General features: G+C 33.1%; 1 protein-coding gene across 2 annotated transcripts in view; it reads left to right on the top strand.

Annotated features, from left to right (window-relative positions):
• The window catches only part of ERCC8 (ERCC excision repair 8, CSA ubiquitin ligase complex subunit), a 47,427-nt gene extending 32,423 nt beyond the window's left edge, over positions 1-15,004 (top strand). Inside the window, exons 5-8 of one of the 2 annotated variants that reach the window (XM_063087280.1) lie at positions 5,209-5,290; positions 6,330-6,398; positions 7,926-7,992; positions 14,965-15,004. In XM_063087280.1, coding sequence (XP_062943350.1) covers positions 5,209-5,290; positions 6,330-6,398; positions 7,926-7,992; positions 14,965-14,968 — 222 coding nt within the window. In that variant the 3' untranslated portion in view covers positions 14,969-15,004. Of the gene's footprint in view, positions 1-5,208; positions 5,291-6,329; positions 6,431-7,925; positions 7,993-14,964 lie in introns of those variants that run through there. The other variant, XM_063087281.1, reaches the window with a different exon arrangement.
• Positions 15,005-22,415: the final 7,411 nt, after the last annotated feature.

Here is a 22,415-nt window from a genome sequence, read left to right as displayed (position 1 = left end):
TCTTACAAACATAACATTAGACAAATAAACCAGATACAAAAAAATGCCTAGTATGATTCCCTTTATAGAAGGTTTAGAAGTAGACAAAACTGATCCATAGTGATAGAGGTCTGTATGGTGGTTATCTTTGTTGACAGGAGTTGTAACTGAAAGGGGGCCTCTGGGGTGTTTCTAATGTTCTGTTTTATAATTCAAGTGGTGGTTACCTGGATATGTTCACTTTGTGAAAACTCGAGCTATACACTTATAATTTGTGTACTTTTCTGTATGTTTGTTACACCACAGTTAAAAGTGTAGTTTAAAAATTAATAAGCCTTGTATTTGCATTTTCATTCCTTAACACTGACTTCTTTTAAAACCCTAAGACATCTTGAATTTAAATTTTAATTAGAACATAAGTGTTTTCCTTACTCAAACAGTATTCCATGAGTTCATAATTCTGTGTGAAGTAAAAGTTTGACAGAGCATTTTATCAATAAGAACTTTGAAAGGATTCAATAAGAAATAATTTCTTGTGTACCTGCTAGGTGCAAAGAAAAATAAGGAAGGCATGATATTGCCCTCCTCCCTATCCTCTACCCCATCACTAATTTTTCCTATTAATACATTATACACCATTACACCTTTACTTCATCTAAGTTTTTTCATGAACATGTTTTTATGACTTGAGTGTATGATATGGCTTAGAAGAATACCTCCTCTATAGTCTTTTCTATTAAACTTCAAGAGGGAGAGCAGCTTTTCTCTCATTCTGAGTTTTCTTAAAATTTTGCATAAGGGAATATTATTGAGAAAATTCTGATGTCAAGATCTAGGACGTGTTCTTAAAAATAAGTAAGACTCTTGAATTTATCCAACAAGCATCTTTTACATGTCCATTACATGTTAGAACTAGGGATTCAGTGGTGAGCAAAATAGACATTGTGCCTGCCCTATATCAAGAAGCTTCAGGTTTAGCAAGAAAGGCAAATTAAACAAGATTAAACAAGAAATATCAGGGGTTGGCCCGTGGCTCACTCGGGAGAGTGCAGCGCTGGTAACGCCTAGGTCGCAGGTTCCGATCCTTTATAGGGATGGGTGGTGCGCTCACTGGCTGAGCGTGTGATCCCTTTACCGGTCAAAAAAAGAAAAAAATATATATATATCAGTAAAGTCTGAAAGGGGCTATACCAAGAAAAGTGCATAGTAATTTATCAGGGTCACCTAACCCATGAGGAATTCAAGGAACCTTTTCCAAAGCAAGTGGTGTTTAGGCTGAGATTAAGGATGATGGGTAGAAGTTGACCACATCCATGGGAGGAAGAAGAAAGTTCCAGGCAGAGGGAACAGCATGTGAAAACTCTTGAGGGTAACAGTGAACATGACATTTTAAAAACTGAAAGATGCTCAGTTTGGCTAAATAGAGTAACAAAGAAAAGTGGCTAGAAAGGTAAGCAGGGTCTACATCAAGAGGAGCCTTATAAATTTTGAGTAGGTTGATTTTTTTCCACCATGGGAGAGAAAGTAAGCTACTGGAGAGTCTAAGCTATGGCAAAAATGAAAAAATTAAATTGGCATTTTAGATGAAACAGACTGAATATGTTACAAATGGATAAAAAGCTGCAAGAGGAAAGTCAAACAAACCAGATAGGAGGTTGCAGTAATCCAGGCAAGAGTAGATAGTGGCCTGAGTAGAATATAGCAATGGAATAAATAGATATGAGAGATTATTTATGAGAGAATTGATAGGAGTTGGAAATTAATTAGCCATTAACAAGTGAAAAATAAAAAATAGCCATCAGAAATAGACATTAAATCCACAATAAGATACTACTTCATACTACTAGGATGGCTATAATCAAAAAGATAATAACAAATTGGTGAGGATGTGAATGAATTGGAACCCTGATACATTGCTAGTGGGAATGTAAAATAGTGCAGCAGCTTTGGAAAACAGTTCCTCAAAATGTTAAATGTAGAGTTACCATAAAATTAAGCACTCCCCTCTTGGCTGTATACCCAAGGGAAAAACATATGTCTACATAAAAACTTATATACAAGTATTCCTAGCAGCATTATTCACTATAGCCAAAAAGTGGCTGAGATGTCCAGCAGCTGGTGAATTGATAACATTCATATCCATACAATGGAATATTATTCAGCAATAAAAAGTGAGGTACTGATCCATGCTACAATGTGGATGAATTTTGGAAACATTATGCTAAATGAAAGAAGAAAACATGCTAAATGAAAGATTATAAAAGACCACATGTTGTATAATTCCATGTGTATGAAATGTCAAGAATCAGCAAATCTATAGAGACAAAGTTGATTAGTGGTTGTCTAGGGCAAGGGGTGGGGAGAAAATGAGGGAGTGACTGCTAATGGTTATAGATTTCTTTTGAGGTAATGAAAATGTTCTAACATTTATTATGATATTTGCAGAATTCTTTGAATATACTAAAAGCTGTTGAAGTGCATACTTTAAATGGGTGGATTTTATGGTATGTGAATTATATCTCAATAAAGCCATTGTTGTTCAGAAAAATCAAGAATGACTCCCAGGTTCTCTAGCTTGGGAATTGGTGGATTGTATTGTTATTTACTGAGATAAGGAAGGGGTGACAGTGATGAGTTCAATATTAGATTTGTTAATTTTGAGGGATTTACAAGAAATCCAAATCGAGATAATCTAAGAATTCAGCTGTACTTATCTAGAATTTACAAGTGAGGTCTACACTGAAAGTACAGGTTTGTGACTCACTAGCATGTAGGTGGCAGTTGAAGAGAAGAGTGCATAGAACTGGAGGAAGACCAAGATCAATAGGACAGAAAAAGGAACAACAAAGCCTGCAAAAGACAATGAAAAGGAGTAGCCAGAGAGTAAGAGGAAAATTGGAAGTATATGATATAATGGGAAGCCAGTGAAAGAGATTATTTTAAGAAAGATGGAGTAGTTAGCTATGTTGAATGACAGATTAGGTAAGATAAGGAGGCTATCAGTGATATTGGAACAGTAGTGTGAATGAGAGTAGTGGAAATAAAAATAAGAATTCAGTGAGTTGAGAAATACATGGTAGATAAGTAGAGATAGTCAAAATTAGGATTTGGGGAGGGAGAAGGGAGGGAGGTTTTGGTGATGGGGAGCAATAATCAGCCACAATGTATATCGACAAAATAAAATTTTTTAAAAAATTAAAATAAAAAATAAATAAATAAATAAATAAATAAAAATAAAATGGAGGAAAAAAAATTAGGATTTGAAGAGGAGGAAAGCTGGTTAACAAGAGAATATAAGGTGTAAATGCTTTTTGTTGTTTTGTCTTGGGGAGAGGGCTACTGTTAAGATGAAAGAAACTTGAACTTTTAGTGCTGTTGGAAATGAGCCAGTAGGAAGAGAGGTTATAACCATACCCAGGAGATAATTTATAGGGTGAGATTTCTGACAGTGCTGAAGGAGATCTGAACACCAATAGGGGAATTTACTTTTAAAATGAGGAGGAATCATTTTTCCGTGATAACAGTAATAAAGATAGAAAAAGGACAAGTGGAAGCAAATATGTTTGTAGGTTTGTTAGTAAGACATTAAGGGAATTCTGATTGGCTCCTATTTTCTCTTTGAAATAAAAGATCTGGTCATCTGTTGTGACTGAGTAGAGATGTTTGTGGAGAATGGAAAAGGTTTAAAATAGTTGTAGAATATCGCAGAGAAAAATACTAATGAAATATAGTAGGACTGATGACAGTCATTACTGAAAAGTCAGTTGAAATGAATGATCCTTTATAGTGACACCAGTCTGCCCTATTATAAGATTTTCTTCACCTGGGTAGACCAGGGATTGGCCAAGTCTGCACTGTGGGCAAGTCTGACTCATGGCCTCTTTTTATAAATAAAGTGTTTTTGGAACACAAATGTGCTCATTTGTTGTCTATGGCTGCACTGGAGGCTATGATGGCAGAGATGAGTAGTTTGTCCTCAAAGCCTAAAATATTTACTGTCTGACCCTTTACAGAAAGAGTTTGCCATCCCCTCGTGTAGATCAACCTGGATATAATGGTGCAGAGAAAGTAGACATTTGGAGTCATGCAGAGTCAAGGTCTTGACAAGTTGAAGGATAATGGCAAAGGAGTTGATACTGACAGTTGACCTTGGTATTGGTATTGGACCTTGGAATTCAAGCTCAAGAGGAAAAAAAGTGGACAGGATGAACTGATAGGGGTTCCAGGGTTTATTTGGACATGTCAGGAGTGGTTAGGGAGAAGAGCTGAAAATGATAGGAGATTGTGGTCATAGATAACTGAAATGTATGATTTCAAAGGAGGAGCAGTTCTAGGTGATGACAGTGTCGTGGGTGAGGTAACCAAGGCTGTATGGAACTGAGATGCAGAGTGCTGGCTGGATCATCCATGCAGATACTGAAGCCCCTCAGAGTGGAGAGGAAGATGGTGAGCCAGGTGGTTGTCTTTTCTTAATTTCTGGGACTATTAGGGAAAAACTATTTTTTCTCAGATAAGGGAGAAGTATGTTATAAATAATGTAGGATTTAAAGTTATCAGTTTTTTTTTTTTTACTTTATTTTATTTTATTTATTTCATTTTATTTTATCAATATACAATGTAGTTGATTTTCATGTCCCTTTACCAATTCCTCCCTCCTTCCCTCTCCCCCCTCCCACCCATCAACATCATATCTGTGCACTTGTCTTAACAAGTTCAAGGAATTGTGAGTTTTGTTCCACTGCTGGGAATATACCCAGAGGAATGGAAATTATCATGTTGAAGGGATACCTACCTGTACTCCAATGTTTATTGCAACACTATTGACAATAGCCAAGAGTTGGAACCAGCCCAAATGTCCATCATCAGATGAGTCGATTCGGAAAAAGTGGTATATCTATACAATGGAATACTACTCTGCTATAAAAAAGAATGAAATACTGCCATTCGCAGCAACATTGATGGACTTAGAAAAAATTATATTAAGCGAAATAAGTTAGGCACAGAAAGAGAAATACCACATGTTCTCATTTATTTGTGGGAGCTAAAAATAAATAAATACAGACACAACAATCATTGTTTTTAATAATTTAAAATTATTACATTTTTATGTTTGAGTTAAATTGCTAACAATTTAAAAATAGCTAAAAGTATAGAAAAAGTAAGTAGAAAATTTGTTGCTTTGTTTTTATACTTAGAACTTACACTTTTTAAATGTTTTTTGATTATCAGACTGCAGATGTATTTAACTTTGAGGAAACAGTTTATAGTCATCACATGTCTCCAGTCGCCACTAAGCACTGTTTGGTAGCAGGTTTGTATGTGTATTCTTTTGTCTTTTATTTAGCATATTGAAAACGTTCTCCCTCTTTATATCTAGTTAGCTTTGATATAGACATTTTAACTCAGATGAAGATTACAATTTTTTTTAAGTATATGCTGCTATTTATATTCAGTTCAACAGATACTGTACAAGTCAGGCACTGTACTACTGGCTAGGATACAAAGATTAAGAAAGCATATTACTGTCCCCTAAAGAGTTACTTTTAAACCACCAAAGTTCAAAGATTTTACATGAACAAAATTTGGCAACTTTTTCAGTTCAATATAATAAAACAAGGAAATTATTTCCTTCTCTTTAATATTGTAATTCAAATTAAACATTCATTTATATGAAAGCACCTGCAACAAAATTTTTATATATATGGAAGAAAAAATGATTTTCTGGTGTCAGGTATCTGGTGCCTGTGATTCCATTATTTCTGTGGCACTGCCTGACTCTCTTCACCTCTAGACATCAGTCAGCTTTTTCATCTGTAAAGAAGAGCTAGGTACTAACTTGTCTTTAAAGTCCATTCAGTCTGTGTCCAGAGTTTCTGTAATCTATTACTAGTGATTGAAAGTATATCATTAACTTGGAAAAACTAAACTATTAAAATAAAATGATTTGATGTGATAAAATGGCATAGAACTATACACACACATTTACCAAATAAATTTCCTGGTTTTGATATTAAATTTCAGTTACTTATCGTATAATCATTGGGAAAATCTAGGTGAAGGGTACATAGGCCTCTCTATACTAGTTTTGCAACTTCTTGCAAATCTGTAATTATTTCAAAATAAAAAATAGTGCAATAATAGAGTTCTTACTGCTAAAGTGTAACTATAGTAAAATAATTTTTCTAATACTAAACATTAAAAATGATTTGAAATGTACTTTCGGCATACATTTTTATATTTCTGCATGGATACAGTGAAAATAGCATGTTTCCTAATGGTAATGTCTTGTTTCCTTTTGATGATGGTTCATAATAAAATTATCTTAAACCGTTTTCATTTTGTTTTTACAGTTGGTACTAGAGGACCCAAAGTACAACTTTGTGATTTAAAGTCTGGATCCTGTTCTCACATTCTACAGGGTATTTTTTTTTTTTCCAAACAACTGCTTTGAGTAAACCATTCAATAAAAGGAAACATTACTAACAATGTATTCTTTGTAAGTGACATGACTGATGTATTTTGTACTAGTTGTTAAAAGTCAACAGGGAAATAAAGATCCTTCTGTGCATTATTCTTATAAAACTGAACTATTGAGGAGACATTGATGTGAACACTGGCCATAGGGGAAGCTCAAAAGATACAGAAAATAGAAGATCTAATTCCAAACCTTGTCTTATTTCTACATTTTAAGAAATAAACCACTAATAAAATTTACATCTGTACATTTGACTCATGAACATTGTTTAATATTATTATGGATAATGAGTAAATGTTGTTCTTAATATTTAGGTGCATTTTTTTCTAAGTAAAAAATATTATAAAAAATGATGTTGAAATAATACTTGGTTAAAGTTATGTGAGGGTACTTCAAAAAGTTCTTGGAAAGATTCATATTCTCTTTTAATTCTATTTTTCCATGAACTTTTTGAAGTACTTTTCCAAGAACTTTTTTTTTTTTTTTTTTTTTGTCTTTTTGTGACCGGTAAGGGGATCGCAACCCTTGGCTTGGTGTCAGCCGCACCACGCTCAGCCAGTGAGGGCAGCGCCACCATTTCTATATAGGATCCGAACACACGGCGGGAGCGCCACTGCGCTCCCAAGCGCTGCACTCTCCCGAGTGCGCCACGGGCCAGCCCTCCAAGAACTTTTTGAAGTACCCTCATTTAAATTATTTTCATTACTTTTTTTAACAGTATTCTAAACAATGAAAAGATGGAATGTAATTCAGAAATATACATTTTCATATACATTTCATTCATCTCTGAGAAACACAGATATATCAAGAAAACTTAGTGAGATCGGTAGCATTTTTCTTTTACATTATTATGAATTTCTATTAATATAAGCTAGACAGATGAAAATGTCTTATTTGAGTAGTTCCATTAGGTAAAAGTGAATTAAAATGTTGAAATCACTTATCCTGTGAACTTATCACCTGTGCTTTCTAAAAAAAAAAAAAAATACAGATGTGTTTTTGCATTCATGAATTAATTTTTTTCTGCTATAACTTTATGAGAAATTGGAATACACTTTTATTACTTAATATGTGTATCTTGTATGTTTTACTGCAGTGGCTTTTTGTTGTAGAGATAGGTAATTGAGCTGGAGTTATATGGATTGACTCATATAGCCTAACAACTGTGTTTAAAAAGAAAGATTCACTTGCTCTGTTTTTTCCCAAAGCAAAACCAGTCCTTTTATAATAAAATATTATGGTTAGAAATACCCCCATAGACTTCACATCAGCATTTAAACATAGATTATTATAAATGAGAAAAAATGATCATCATATTTATGCACTTTTAATACTTAGCCTCACTTTCTTAAAAACTTGACAAAATTATTGGCACTTTATCTTTTAATTTTTCAAATATTTCACAAGACTTTTCGTATATGTGCTGCCGAAGCGAGCACTCACAAGACTTTTCATACATTTGTGTTTACAGGTCACAGACAGGAAATATTGGCAGTTTCCTGGTCACCACGTTATGACTACATCTTGGCAACTGCAAGGTAAAATGCAACTTATTTAGTTTTGAAGTTAATGTTAGTAATTAATAATAAGCATTTTGAAAAGATTACATTTATGTAAGATACAAATTTTATCATATTTAAGTATTAATTAGCCTCTTAAAAATGAAATATTGAGTTAGAGATTTTAATTCATATCATCAAAAGAAATCTTCCACTTGCATCATACTCCTAATCCTAACCATTCATCTTGAAGGTGTTCACCTTTTAGAAAAGAGAAAACATGAGAATCTATGTTGTAAAGCAAATCTGCAAGCACTACTAGTAAAAAAAACCATGTTGTGTCGTTTTTGTACACAAAACTATGACACTATGTTAATTTTAAAATAGTCATATTTTTATTCATTTTCTTTAACCCAGAATTATTTTGAATCTGATGCAACACATTCACTACTCACTGATTCAGTTTACTAATATTTAATGACTGCCTACCATGTTCCAAGCATAGTGTTAGGGATACAGAAGTAATCAAGGCTTCAAGAAGCTAACAGTCTGATGAGGAATATAGTCAGAAAAATCAGTGATTACAGGACATCTTGAAAAATGCTTTAATAGAGGTATATCTTTGGTAGGTGTAATATTGGAAAAGAAAGGAAGGAGCCCTTAATTCTGGGAGAATCAAAAGGTTTGGGGGTTTTATGTGTTTGCAGAAGGAAAGAGTACTGCATATTTATATGCTGGGGAGAAAGTACCAGTAGAGATAAATGGGTGAAGATAAGAAATGGAGGGGAAAATTGGTGCATCAGGACCTTGAATAGACAGGATGGGGTAGTATCAAGAGTCCAGATAAATGGAGGCACTTGCTTGTGCACTGTGAGACTGAACAGAAGTAGGAAAAGGTGGATGTGAATACAGTTAAGTTGTAGCTTTGGCAGGGAAGCTCAAGAAATGCAAACCTAATGGCTTCTATTGTTTTTTAGTGGACTGGAATTTGATGTCATCTGTTGAAAATATAGGGATGGTGATGCAATTTTGAGGGAAGGTAGTAAAGATCAGAATAACAGATCGAATGGACAGGGAGCTGATTAGGGAAACATAGTAACGCTAGGCATTTGTGCTCAATTGAAGGAGTAGACCACAGCTGTACTAAGCCACAGAAATCAAAACATTAAATGACACAGACTTAACAATTTCCACTGTTTAAAAGAAAATACCTTCATGTCTGAAAATTGTTGAAGTCATGGGTGTAGTGAAGGAAATAAAGTCACAAAAAGGCTTATAGGAGGGATTAAGGACCTAATGAGGTAAAAGTATGAGTGGCAGAGTAAGAAAATTCAAAAATTGAGGAGATAGGAAGTAGTAGTCAAAGATTTTTCTTTTTTGGTATTAACGTATTAATAAAGCATTTTGTAGAAGAGTTATTACAAAATCTATTCATATTAGTTTTATAAAGATACGTCTGGAATTTTTTTTTTAAAGCTGCCAGCCCTCCCTCTCTGTCACAGTTTAGTTATAGTTTGCAGAATGTGATGTTGAAGTTTATCATTTGTGAAGTACAGCAAGGTTTAAATTGTAGCCATAAGAAAACTGGCTAAAGTGGTATGAAGGTGAGGAGCTAAGTGCTGATTGTGGGTCCGTGCTAAGGTAGGTTTACATTGTGCTTAATTTGGTTTTCCTCAGATGAGAAGGAAGCTAGGAGGCTTTCAATGCTCAGAATTTGAATCAGTACCAGAATGGACCTAGTAGTCAGTGTTGATAGTTGAGTATGTCCAAATCTAATATGTTTCAGAAGAGACTTAAATCCTTAGACTCATCCCATTGTAGATGTTTTCCTCAGCTGGAAAGAAAGAAAACCAAAATCAGAACAGGAAATACTAGCTTTCTCCTGAGTATTCCAGTTGGCTAAGTTTGATGGTAATCTGTGAAAAGAATCAAGATTATAGAAACAACCCTGTGTGTGTATTTTTTTTAAATTATAAATGAAAAATAGGCTTATAAAATGTAATATAATGCTCTCTCTTATTAAAATGGTATGGATAAACCCAGTGGATTAGAATACTGTTAAAGTCTTTGTGAAGACATAGCATAAGTTGAACTGATTAGGGGCCCAGAGGACTGCTGGACATTTTTCTTTAGGAGTATCCTAGATGCTGAAATTGATGTATGATCAAGGATTTGCCTTTTTCTATTTGGTTACTTGAAAGAAAATGAAAATAAGTGTCTAGTTTCCAGGAGACATTAAATGTAGTTCTCGTATATCTGGCGAAGATTGATCTGAGTGCAGGAAGCTGAATGAAAATACATTGTCTTCTTTAGGCCGGCCCGTGGCTCACTCGGTAGAGTGCGGTGCTGATAACACCAAGGCCACGGGTTCGGATCCTATATAGGGATGGCCGGTTTGCTCACTAGCTGAGCGTGGTGCTGACAACACCAAGCCAAGGGTTGAGATCCCCTTACCGGTCATCTTTTTTTAAAAAAAAAAAAAATACATTGTCTTCATTATTTACCTTACTCTCATTTTTTTATGTGTAAAAAGAAGAAAAAACCACAAAATTTATGTAAATGGATTCTTCAACAAAGTGAAATTATTTACTTGATTGTCTTGACAGCACTTGGATAACAAACAGTAGAAAAGATGTAGTAACAAACTTACCAGGAACGAGCTACAAGCCTGTCTAGTCCTTTAGGGAAAAGATGCTGATGTAATTAAAAACAGTGTAAAAAGTAGCAGAATTTTGTCCTTGTGATATGAAACAGAATTTTTTTTTTTTTTTTTTTTTTTTTTTTTTTGCTATTTTTTCACTTCTTTGTGCTACTATTGACTGTTGAATATTTTTCGAAGAGGCAAAATTACAACAACACAAATGTGCAAATATATTTATGCTGATATATTGAGACCTCTGTGTACCATAATGCTGGGAAGGTGGGTGAGGGATACAGTCACCATCCTAGCCGTATATATCAATATAACATTTATTTCTTCTAAGTGCTGACAGTAGAGTAAAATTATGGGATGTGAGAAGAGCATCAGGATGTTTGATTACTCTTGATCAGCATAATGGGAAAAAGTCACAAGCTGTTGAATCAGGTAATGAGAAAATGCATTAATTATAGAAATATGACAATGATAGTATTTTTTACACTGAAAATTATTAATTGAAGCCAAAAAATAAATGTATATTGACAAACTGTAAACTTTATGATTTTTTTTAAAAAGTCATTCACCATAAATCACTTTCTAAATTTATATAAACTAAATTACGGTTGTCTGTCTTCAAAATACAAATAAGTATAGCAGTTTCATTTGCCCTCAGATTTTCAAGGGTAGGAACCTCTGGATTAATTTGCTTTACTGATTTTTTTTTCCATCTGATGAGGCCAACTATGCAAGTTCAATGCCACTTAGTAAGCCACAATTAATTACATAAATAGTGACATTTTGTGGCCAGCATAAAATCGTGTTAAATGTCGAGTCAGCTGCAATCCATGTAACAAAGTACCTCAGTTGAATTTTTACAATAGAATTTAATTTCTATTAAATTCTATTAAATTTTGACTCAGAATTCTAGATTGGACATATATTGGGGTGAACGTATGATTGTTTTAGTAATCTTTTAAAAATTAAATTAATCAAGCTATTAAGAATTATGCTTTCTTAAACTTGTTCATTTTTGAAAGTGATATAAATTTTAATTAAGACAACAGTTCTTTCCCTGTTGAGGTTATTTATTTTTTTCTTTTTTTAATGGGAAACAGTAGTATTATTGATTTTTAATAGTCCCTGGAATTATTTTTAGATTAGAAACAGAAATATTATATAAGAAGAATGAAAGGCTATTAATTTAAAATTTTTGTGTTAAGCTACGCATTTCATTGAATTTGATAGTACGGCTTACTTGCTGAGAAACAATTATGTTTGGCTGGGTTTTTTCCCCTATGATTTTCCTGTTTTCCTCTGTTTTTATGGTTCTAATTTATATAGCAACTCACATAGTTGTTCTTTAATATACTTAAATAATTATATCAAGTATTAAATAAGTGCTGAATACAGGAACAGATAAATTGAACTGTATTTTTCATTGCAGCAAACACTGCTCACAATGGGAAAGTTAATGGCTTATGTTTTACAAGTGATGGGCTCCACCTCCTCACTGTTGGTACAGACAATCGAATGAGGCTTTGGAATAGTTCAAATGGAGAAAACACACTAGTAAGAGATTTTTAAGTACCTTTTTGGATATAAATTAAAGAAATGGATCTGCGACATACACTTGATATTTTTCTGTAGACTTAACTCCATTTCTTGCCTATGAATCAATGACTCTTTTTTAAAAATATTTTTCCGCTATTTGAATTAATAATTCTCAACTCAAGACAACCCATCGGCATCCCCACCCCACCCCTTATCACATTGCCCCCCCCTCCTTAGTGGAGAACCACTGCTCTACTGAGCCACTGTTCCTAATAGAAGTGTGCCATATCTGTCAGATATGTTGGAAAAGAATAAAAGATTGAGAACTACTGATATAAATTAAAGTTATAAAGCTAAGTAGTCCAATTTTATGCTATATATGACCTGCAAACAAAATCCAAAATTAACGTTATAGTACCAGAATATATGAGTATGGTACTTTATTTAATACTGGAATGAATGTGTTCTGAAGGTACTAAATTCTTACATGTTGATTAATTTCTAGCACTTGAAAAAGTACTCATACATACTTTTATATATTGTAGTCCTTTTCAGGTATGATGTGCTTTGGTAACTTTCAGAATAAAGTACCAAAAGTTTATAATTTGATGATAATAATAATAGCTAATGTTTTATTGAGAACGTATATACCAGATACTATGCTAATAATTAGCATTTGATGTAAGTGCTGGAGCATATGTTGTCTTATTTACACTATGACAGTAGTTATTGTCATAATACCCGTTTAACAAGGAAAATGAGACTTAAAATGGTCAGATAACTTCCCTGAATTTACAAAGCTAGAAAGCAACAGAATTTGACTCTAGAGGCCTCTCTTACCATAATGATTATACCCAGACCCCTTAATCATTTATGTAGGTATTAATATTATCATATTTCTTTCTTTAATCATACTTTCTCACTAATAATTCTCTTTCAGATACTCTAGGTGTCACTTTCATTATTAATACTAATATTACTATACGATCAAAATTGTTTATGTCTAGAATACTTCAGAGTTTGCTGTTCCCTCATTTTCTTTATAAGATGCTTCTTTATCATACTTTGGCTAGAAATTCAGGCATTGTGAGTTATAATTTAGAATCTTCCATTCATTATATTGTATCCCTGATCAGGTCACACGTTCCTTTTTTCATTTCATTCATTTGTTTAAAAAGTAATATTGAGCACTTACTATTTTTCAGGCAGTGTTATACAGCAGTGAACAAAACTTAGATAAGTCCTATCCTCATGGAGCTTACATTCCAGGGAGAGGATAAAAGGCATCAATTAATCAGTAGATGGGTGGATGGATAAATTATAATAGATTAGGTGGTAAGTGCTATGAAGAAAAGCAAAGCAAGGAAAGGAGCATAGGAGATATTGGGAAATTGGAGTTGTTTTACACAGGGCAGTCAAAGTAGGCCTCACTGAGAAGGTAACATTTGACCTGAAGGAGATGAGGGAGTAATGCATCAGTTATTTGGGAGGGAGAGCATTCTAGGCAGAGGAAGGAAAAAAGTACAAAGACCCGGAGGTGGGAGCATGCTTGGGACAGTCAAGGGAAATTTTGGCGATCTGCATGCTCATAATTCCCAAATGATTACCTACTGGTTTTATAGCCACCACAAGCTTCTTATCAAAATTATCAGCAGGAAGTAAACCTGATTGTCTATTTCTTTAGCCCAAAGTTTCTCAGACTTTGATGAACATACAGATCACCTAGGGGTCTTGTTAAAATGAAGATTCTTCTTCAGTAGAATTGGGGTGTTGACTGGAAGTCTGTATGTCTAATTGCTCAGGTGACATGCTGCTTGGCTTCAGACTACACCTAGGAGTACAAGTACAGAATTTTAATTTTTGTCCCCAATGCATAATTAATTATATAAAGCCAAAATTACAGTATACATACTATTTGTGTTCTTTATACTTAGGTATACATACTATTTGTGTTCTTTATACTTAGGCTTTATCCCTGTTTTCTGCATAATTTTTATAATTGTGATTTATATAAACCGTAGAGTCAATATAACATTATTAGGGATATACTTCTATTCTCAGTTATTTTGCCATTCTAGGTAGTAATGCTGCATTGAACTCCACTGAGCATATAGCTTCTTGCTGTTTAATTATTTCTTTAAGATAAATTCCCAAGAGTTATCACTAGATCAAAGGATAAGAATATCTTTGTTGTTTAATGCGTGCAGTTTTGCAAGATGAAAAGAGTTTCAGAGATGGCTGGTGGTGATGGTTACACAGCAATGTGAATATACTTAATGCCATTGAACTGTACACTTAAAAATGGTTAAGATAGTAAATTTTATGTTATGTGTATTTTACCACAATTAAAAATTTTAAGAAATGAAAAGAATAGAAAATTATACCCCCCTAAAAAGGAATATCTTTGTGTTTTGTTGCACAATGAGCCATTTGGCCTTTTACAGGAAATAACCAAATTACAAAGCCACCTCACCTATACCAGTATTGTCTTGTGTTTCTTAAGATTTTTGCTAAATGGTCTAAAATTATTCTTTCAAGTTTGCCTTAATTTGCATTTTTATTTCTATTAAGGTTGAAATGTGGACATTTGCCCCTGTGTTTTTTTTTTTTTTTTACTTTTTGTATTTCCTTTTACATCAAATGTACATTCACATAATTGGCCTATAATTGTCTTATTTCTATTAAGACAGTGAACATTTTCTTTAAATTTAAAAGAGCCTTTTCTTTAGTACATTATAATATTAGAAGTAAGTATTTCTCTCAGTCTTTGTTGCCTTTTTAAGATTTAAGAAATGAGTAACTTCATGATTTTAATCCTACAGGTGAACTATGGAAAAGTTTGTAATAACAGTAGAAAAGGACTGAAATTCACTGTCTCCTGTGGCTGCAGTTCAGAATTTGTTTTTGTACCATATGGTAGCACCATTGCTGTTTATACAGTTTACTCAGGAGAACAGATAACTATGCTTAAGGGACATTATAAAAGTGTTGACTGCTGTGTATTTCAGTCTAATTTCCAGGTAAGAATGATACTTAAGGGAATTTAAAATTTCCAGGTAACTAGGTTGCTGGACTAGTATTTTATTATACAAAAGAGAAAATTGTGATTTTATTCTGGAGTTATACTTTTAATCCACATTTGAACTAGGATTTATTTAATAGAAAATGATACAGCCTTGATTTTTAGATGGTATAGGATATATGCATGAATCAATATAATACCATGCAACTTGATTGGGATGAATTCTCTTTCTTTTGCATATGGGCTCCATTTACTTAGCAGTTGAAAATTTCTGATGAATTAAAATAATTTCTTACAATCTTTTGGGCAAAAAAATGAAATATATACATAGGTATTTAATCTCAAAATGTCATTTGTGTATCAGTTTATGTATGTGTGAGTGTGTCTAAAATTTTATTTCTTCCTTATTTTCTATCAGTGGCTAATAAAGGTATGCTTTTGAGTTAATACAACTTACATAAAATTTCTTACATACCAATGGCTTTTGTTGTTTGTTTAACATCCTGACCTTTCTCTTTCATGTCGCCAATGGAGCAGATTGCGGGTGGTTGTTTTTTTTCAGAGAACACATGCACAGATTTCCTCATGTGCTCTTTTAAATGAGTCTAATATAGTAGGATAGTTGGTATTTTCTCTGTTTTGTAGATGAGTAAAATGAAGCTCATGAGAGTTAAATACCGATAGAGTGAAAATTTTGGATTATGAGCTGCAAGATATATAGGCTGATTTTTCAGCCAGTACACAGCAGTGTGGCAATATCCATTATGAAAATATTCAAATACTTACATATCTCAGCCCCTTCTCTGGCACTTCTTAGACCTCACCTCAACCCAGCAACTAAAAGGGGACCTCCAGGACCCTGCTCCAATTCTATGGCCAGTTTGCCTTTTGATTAGTCAGTGTCTTGATGTACTAGTTGTTAAACATTTTTAATGTTACTTTTGGGAGAAGAAAACTAGAGTACCAGAAAGGTGACATGACTTGCCCCAAATCTGCAAAATAGTTATTGACAAGACATGATTCTCTGTTCAAAGAAATTCTTAGTATACTGTCCCTCTCTTCTTGTCCAGAGTCATTTAGAGACACAGCCCAGATTTAAATCCAGATATTTTGACTACAGATTATAGCTTTCTACCAAATTGGAGCATCCTAACAGGTGTGCCTAGAATGGATTAAAAGTGTGCCAATATATTGATTCCTCTTAGTGCCTGGAATAGCTGGGATAGCCAGTGACCTGGGGCCAGTTGCCTCCTGAAAAATACCATTTCTGTATGTGCTATGAACTTAGATTTTAATCACTGCAATACATCAGTAAGCACCGAACTCTTATCCCATTTCCCCTGTTATGATTCTGAAAAGGAAAATAATTATAAATCTCAAAGGTAAAACAGGGTAGTACTTTTGCTTCCATTAGCAGCAGAACCCTTTTGCAAATTAAATATATGAAACTCATTATCTGAAAATAAAATTATAGTAATTCTATCCTAAATATAAAAATCTGACAAGATACACTCAACATCAAAATAAATAATGACAGTAGTAATGGATGTTAAACCCATCAACTAAAATGGAAATCGATGGATCCATGCTGGTATAAATAAATAAATTAATAAATTGAAAATTTGATATGGAATGGGATATTTACATAGTCTCAAAGTACTACCATACAAAATATTAAGTACAAAGGTAAAAGTGTAATTTTACCTTGAAGAAGCCTGGCGTAGATCACCTTAATCAAATAATCAGAGTTAATATCCCAGTTATAAGACATCACTTCTGTGATGTTCCTGACAAAATTGCATCACCCGAATTTAATCATGAGGAAACACAAGACAAACCAAATTTGAGAGACCTTCTACAAAATAACTAGTGTGTATCTTCCATAATTTCAAGATCAGAAAACCCAAACAGAGACTAAAGAACTGTTCCAGTCTGGAAATTAAAGACACATGACAACTAAGTGCAGTGTGTGATTTTTAACAAACCTTTGGCTATAAAGGACAATATTAGGACAATTGGTGAAACTTAAATGGGGTCTACGTGTTAAATGGTAGTAATATATTAATGTGAATTTTCTGATTTTGTCAGTTGCATTTTATCTATATAAGAAAGTTCCCTTGTTTACAGGAAATATACAATGAACTGTTCAAGAGTGATAGGGCCTTATGTTGGCAACTTACTCTTATATGCTTAAGGAAAAAAATTTTTTTTCTTTGTACTGCATTTGTAACTTAAGTTTTGAGATTGTTTTTTAATAAAATCTAATTTCCCAAGTAAACCTCTACATCTACCCCAAACACTTCAAGGCTCAATCTACATCCCTCCACCTAAGTATTCTTTATTAATTATTCTAATTTAAGTGCTGCCTCTTCTAAGTTCTCATTCTTGGACATCTACAGAATACCTTTTATGCCTTTACTCAGTATGTCAGTGCTTACTATGATTGCCTTGTAAGCTTATCTAACCAAGTTTTCTTCGGTTTTCATCTTGCCTTCTTAGAAAAACTAAATTGCTTAAGGGCACTGAACACATGAACATATCTTTGCGTCATCCACAGTTAGTGTAATCATATATTCTAGATTTTACAATACGGTCAATAGAATTTTGTTTTATTTAGGAAATTTGAAAACTTATATCTAATTTAGTTTAATTTTTTTACATCTATATTTCCCTTTTTTTTTTTTTTAAAGATGACCGGTAAGGGGATCTCAACCCTTGGCTTGGTTTTGTCAGCACCACGCTCAGCCAGTGAGTTAACCGGCCATCCCTATATAGGATCCGAACCCGCAGCCTTGGTGTTCTTAGCACCGCACTCTCCCGAGTGAGCCACAGGCCGGCCCGTACATCTATATTTCCTATAAATAACTTCATAATCTTATTTTCCCTTTACCTAAAACCCTTACTTAAATAAAAAATACTAATTATACCATGCCTCAAATTATTTTGAGATGTACAATGATAAAAACAAATAATTGCATACTAGAGCTTATTGTTAGAAGTATTCATGTAGAAATACAGAAATATATTTGTGATGATAAAAGTCACTTAGTCATTCATGGTTTTACAACCACTTAACATTTTGCTGCTTTTTCTTTTTAACCCTTTCTCTTTTGCACAGTAATTTTAGCATTATTATTATTATTGACCTGCTGTTTGATATCCTGCTGTTTTCTTTTGGCATTATGAGTGTTTGGTTTCATCTTGCTCTTTTCACTTGACATTATGATTTTTTTCCCATGTCATTAAATATTCTTTAGAAACTATTTTATTTTTATTTTATTTATTTATTTTATTTTTATTTTTATTTTCATTCTTTCGTGACCGGCACTCAGCCAGTAGTGCACTGGTCATTCCTATATAGGATCCGAACCCGTGGCGGGAGCGTCGCTGCGCTCCCAGCGCAGCACTCTACCGAGTGCGCCACGGGCTCGGCCCTTTAGAAACTATTTTAATGGCTATATATGAACGCAACATTAATTTACTGATAGTCATTCCTCTATTCTTCAACAATCATTTATATTTTTTGTTATTATAAATATTACACTTATGATATCCTTGAATTTTATGTGCAACTTCAGTGTAACTTCTCAGAAGTGCATATAAAAACTTTTGATATATACCGAGATTCTGTTCTCCAAAAAGACTATACCAATTTATACCTCTGTATATAAAAGCATTTATTTCACTGCCACATAAGAATGTTTTTGGTAAAAGTCGATGTGACATATTCCTTTGGTTTTGTTGGGGAGTGGGGTAAGCATTTTTCAGCCATAAGCAAGCAACATATCCATAATGATATTAACATAGACTGTATATCATCAGCCCAAGTTTCTCCTTATGAAGGAAACTTCTCAGAAAGCACAGGGTATGGGTCTTCAGTCTCTTTTGTTGAATAGCAACAAGTTAGATAGCTGTAAATAAAACTTTTTCTGAACTTTTGGCCTATTTTAGTAAAAACTCATATGGTTTCTTCATTAAAGTCTTTATTAAAGTTCAGTTAGTGACAGAGAAAGGACAGTTCTATTTCATTTTTTTTCTTTTTCTATTCTGACACTTGAATTATATGGATACTATGATTGATAAAACTGCTAGGATGTTAGTGTTTTTGTAAAACTTTCACACCATTACCAAGCTCTGAAAAATCCTATTACTATTTTTAAATACAAAACAAAGCTGTACTACATCTTAAAACACAAAGAAAGGCCGGCCCGTGGCTCACTCGGTAGAGTGCGGTGCTGATAATACCAAGGCCACGGGTTCGGATCCTATATAGGGATGGCCGGTTTGCTCACTGGCTGAGCGTGGTGCTGACAACACCAAGCCAAGGGTTGAGATCCCCTTACCGGTCATCTTAAAAAAAAAAAAAAAAAACACAAAGAAAAGAAAAAGGGCATTGGTCTACTTTCTTCAGAGAGTGGAAATAGAATTATCTAATTAATCTAAACTAAGAATTAGTCATTTCAAAAATTAATATAGTTCATTTCAAATTGGTACCAGCTTTAAATTAATCCCCAATCATATCTTTTTTTCTTTCTGTGTGATAGGAACTTTATAGTGGTAGCAGAGACTGCAATATTCTTGCTTGGGTACCATCCTTATATGAACCAGTTCCTGATGATGATGAGGTAAATATTACTTGTACAAATTGTGTAGTGACTTCTAAATCATAAGGAATAAGGTTTTATTAATTTACTTTATATGGGAGAGACTTTTAAAGCACTTCTTGCTATTTTCTGATTGTGAAAATAATTTACCTGTTATAACACATTTGGAAAATTCTGAAAAATATCAAAAGAAGAACATAAAATTTCTCAAGTTGAGTTAATTAATATTAACATTTTGATTTACTTCATTTTTTTTTTCCTATGCATATTTGTTTTTGACATAGTTAATATCATGGTTGGACATATAACTTGGTATCTTACTTTTCTCATTAATGTTGTACAATAAGTTTTTTTCCATGCCACTAATAACTATTTATAAACATTATTTTTAATGATATAACATTCTGTCATTTATGTACCACAATTTAAATATTTACCTATGTGGAGATATTTCTGTTGATTATTATAAACATCAAGGTAAATACCTGCTTATCAATTATTCGTAATTTAGATTATTTCTTTGGCTAGATCCCTAGAAGTGGATTATCTCTTGAGTTATCATCTATGACATTTTTAAGGCCCTTTATTCACACTGTCAAGTTTTACCAATTTACACTCCTTTCAGTAGTCTGACAGTGCCTATCTTAGGGCATAAATTAATATAAATATGACAGTTATGACAGCATGAATAAAGAGCCTTCAAAATGCAGTGGGTGAACAAAGATGAATAAGATATGATTCTTGGCCTTCAGTAGTAGCCTCTGTGTATTTTTTTACTTTTATATCAAGCAGTAGTAAGATAAAGGTTGTCTAAAGGTGGTCTCTCTCTCACCGAGGATTATTCTGCTAAGCACTATTAATCATCCCCATTTACCTTAATTTCTAGTATATAAAAAGTTTAATGTCCAAAAACAATGTTTATATGCATAATTTTTTAAGTTGGAGATATAAATAATGTATTTAGAAGTACCTTAATGTAATCTTAACCAAGTCAGAGCATCTTAAATGGAGGTGGAAGAAAGTTACTGATAGAGCAAGTTTGACATTCTAAAAACATTTTTTATATATTTAGTTCCTTTATGAAAATAGGATCATGTCAAAAACCACATAAAATAGAATTGTTAGGGGGTAGTCGATAGCATCTGATAGCTATTGACAAAATATATTTCATACTAACTTTGCAGCTGCTATGGTTTACTGCAGTGGAAAGCCTGCAAATTATTTTCTTTTGGCTCCAATCCAAATGAAAGGGAGAAAAACACACATTGATAAATCTTCAAGCAGCTGGCCAAATGCCACATGGATACTTCCAGACATTATGACATGTCTAATATCGCTTATCATGGCTTGATTAGTTTTAGCATACAGTTGCTTTTGATGACTGAATATTCTTCTGTAGAAAGTTTAATATAGTCAAATAATTTGGTTTAGCCATTTATTTTACATTATTATTTAATTATTGTATTCCACTCTTTGGGAATTACTGTATACATTAAATCTAAGGTATAACATGATAGGCCATGTTAGGAAATATAGCAATCATTTACCAAACGAAAATAAGTGAAAAGTAGAGCTACTGTGACATATACAGACAAGAATATTAGAAGAAAACTAAATTGCTTAATTTATAAAGATAATATATGATTCTGATAGTTTATTTCCTTGTTATGTAGCTATAGTGATAATTTGAAATCCTCATCTAAAAAACTCGTGTATGAGAAATTAAGTAAAACAAGTAGAAAATCAAAGAGAGATACACAAAAAACAAGTCAAATTTTATATTTAAGCTATAAAATCTTGTTTTTTAAAATATGGTGTTCATATGTTTTAAGACATAGTTGTTCTCATGTTAATATAAAATGGTATGTGCAAAGGTTATTTCCATAAAACTTAAGTTTGAAAGATTTCTGTGAATGTAAGTAGAACACAAATATGATCATGATGCAGATCCCAGTGAAGAAGTCTGTGCACAAGACCCTATTCTTCACACATATGTTCACAGTTTAACTCATATTAAAAAGTGTTTTCGTCTTAACTATCATATAAATTACTATTGCAGTTTCCCAGGGAGGCAACATAGCACAGTGTAAAACAAAACAAAACACACACACATATAAACACATACTTAGTCTTTAATTTCATGTAAACTTGAATTTGGTCTCAGTTCTGCCATTCATTACCCTTGAGATCAGTGACAAGTTTATGATATTTTCAAATAATAGAATTGTCAAAGCAAAGTTGCCCTTAGGTTTCCTTTCAGATCCTCCCTTCAGATGAGATTTACTTGCTCATCAGCCAAGATATAATCCCTTAGGGGTGTTTCTCCTGATAGCCAAAGTAGAGGAGGAATTTAATTATATCTAAAGAAACAAAAGGACACTGGATGATAGGGATAGATTTTATGGCTTTTAAGCATAAATCTTATTATTTAATTGGCAGGCTGTTTTATTACATTCTGAGGAATCTGGCTTCTTTTGCCTCTACTTTTTAAAACTTGTTCATGGTCAAAGCAAGCCTATATGTAACTCCTAATCACTTTTTCGTGCCTGAGATCTATAGAGCAGATACATTACAGTTTAAATCTGACCTCTCATCAAAATATTACATTATTTTGACAGTCACATAATACATACCTATTTTACTTACC

This window comes from Cynocephalus volans, chromosome 2 (assembly GCF_027409185.1).
Source record: "Cynocephalus volans isolate mCynVol1 chromosome 2, mCynVol1.pri, whole genome shotgun sequence".
Taxonomy (NCBI): Eukaryota; Metazoa; Chordata; class Mammalia; order Dermoptera; family Cynocephalidae; genus Cynocephalus; species Cynocephalus volans.
This window is presented reverse-complemented; position numbering and strand designations above follow the sequence as displayed.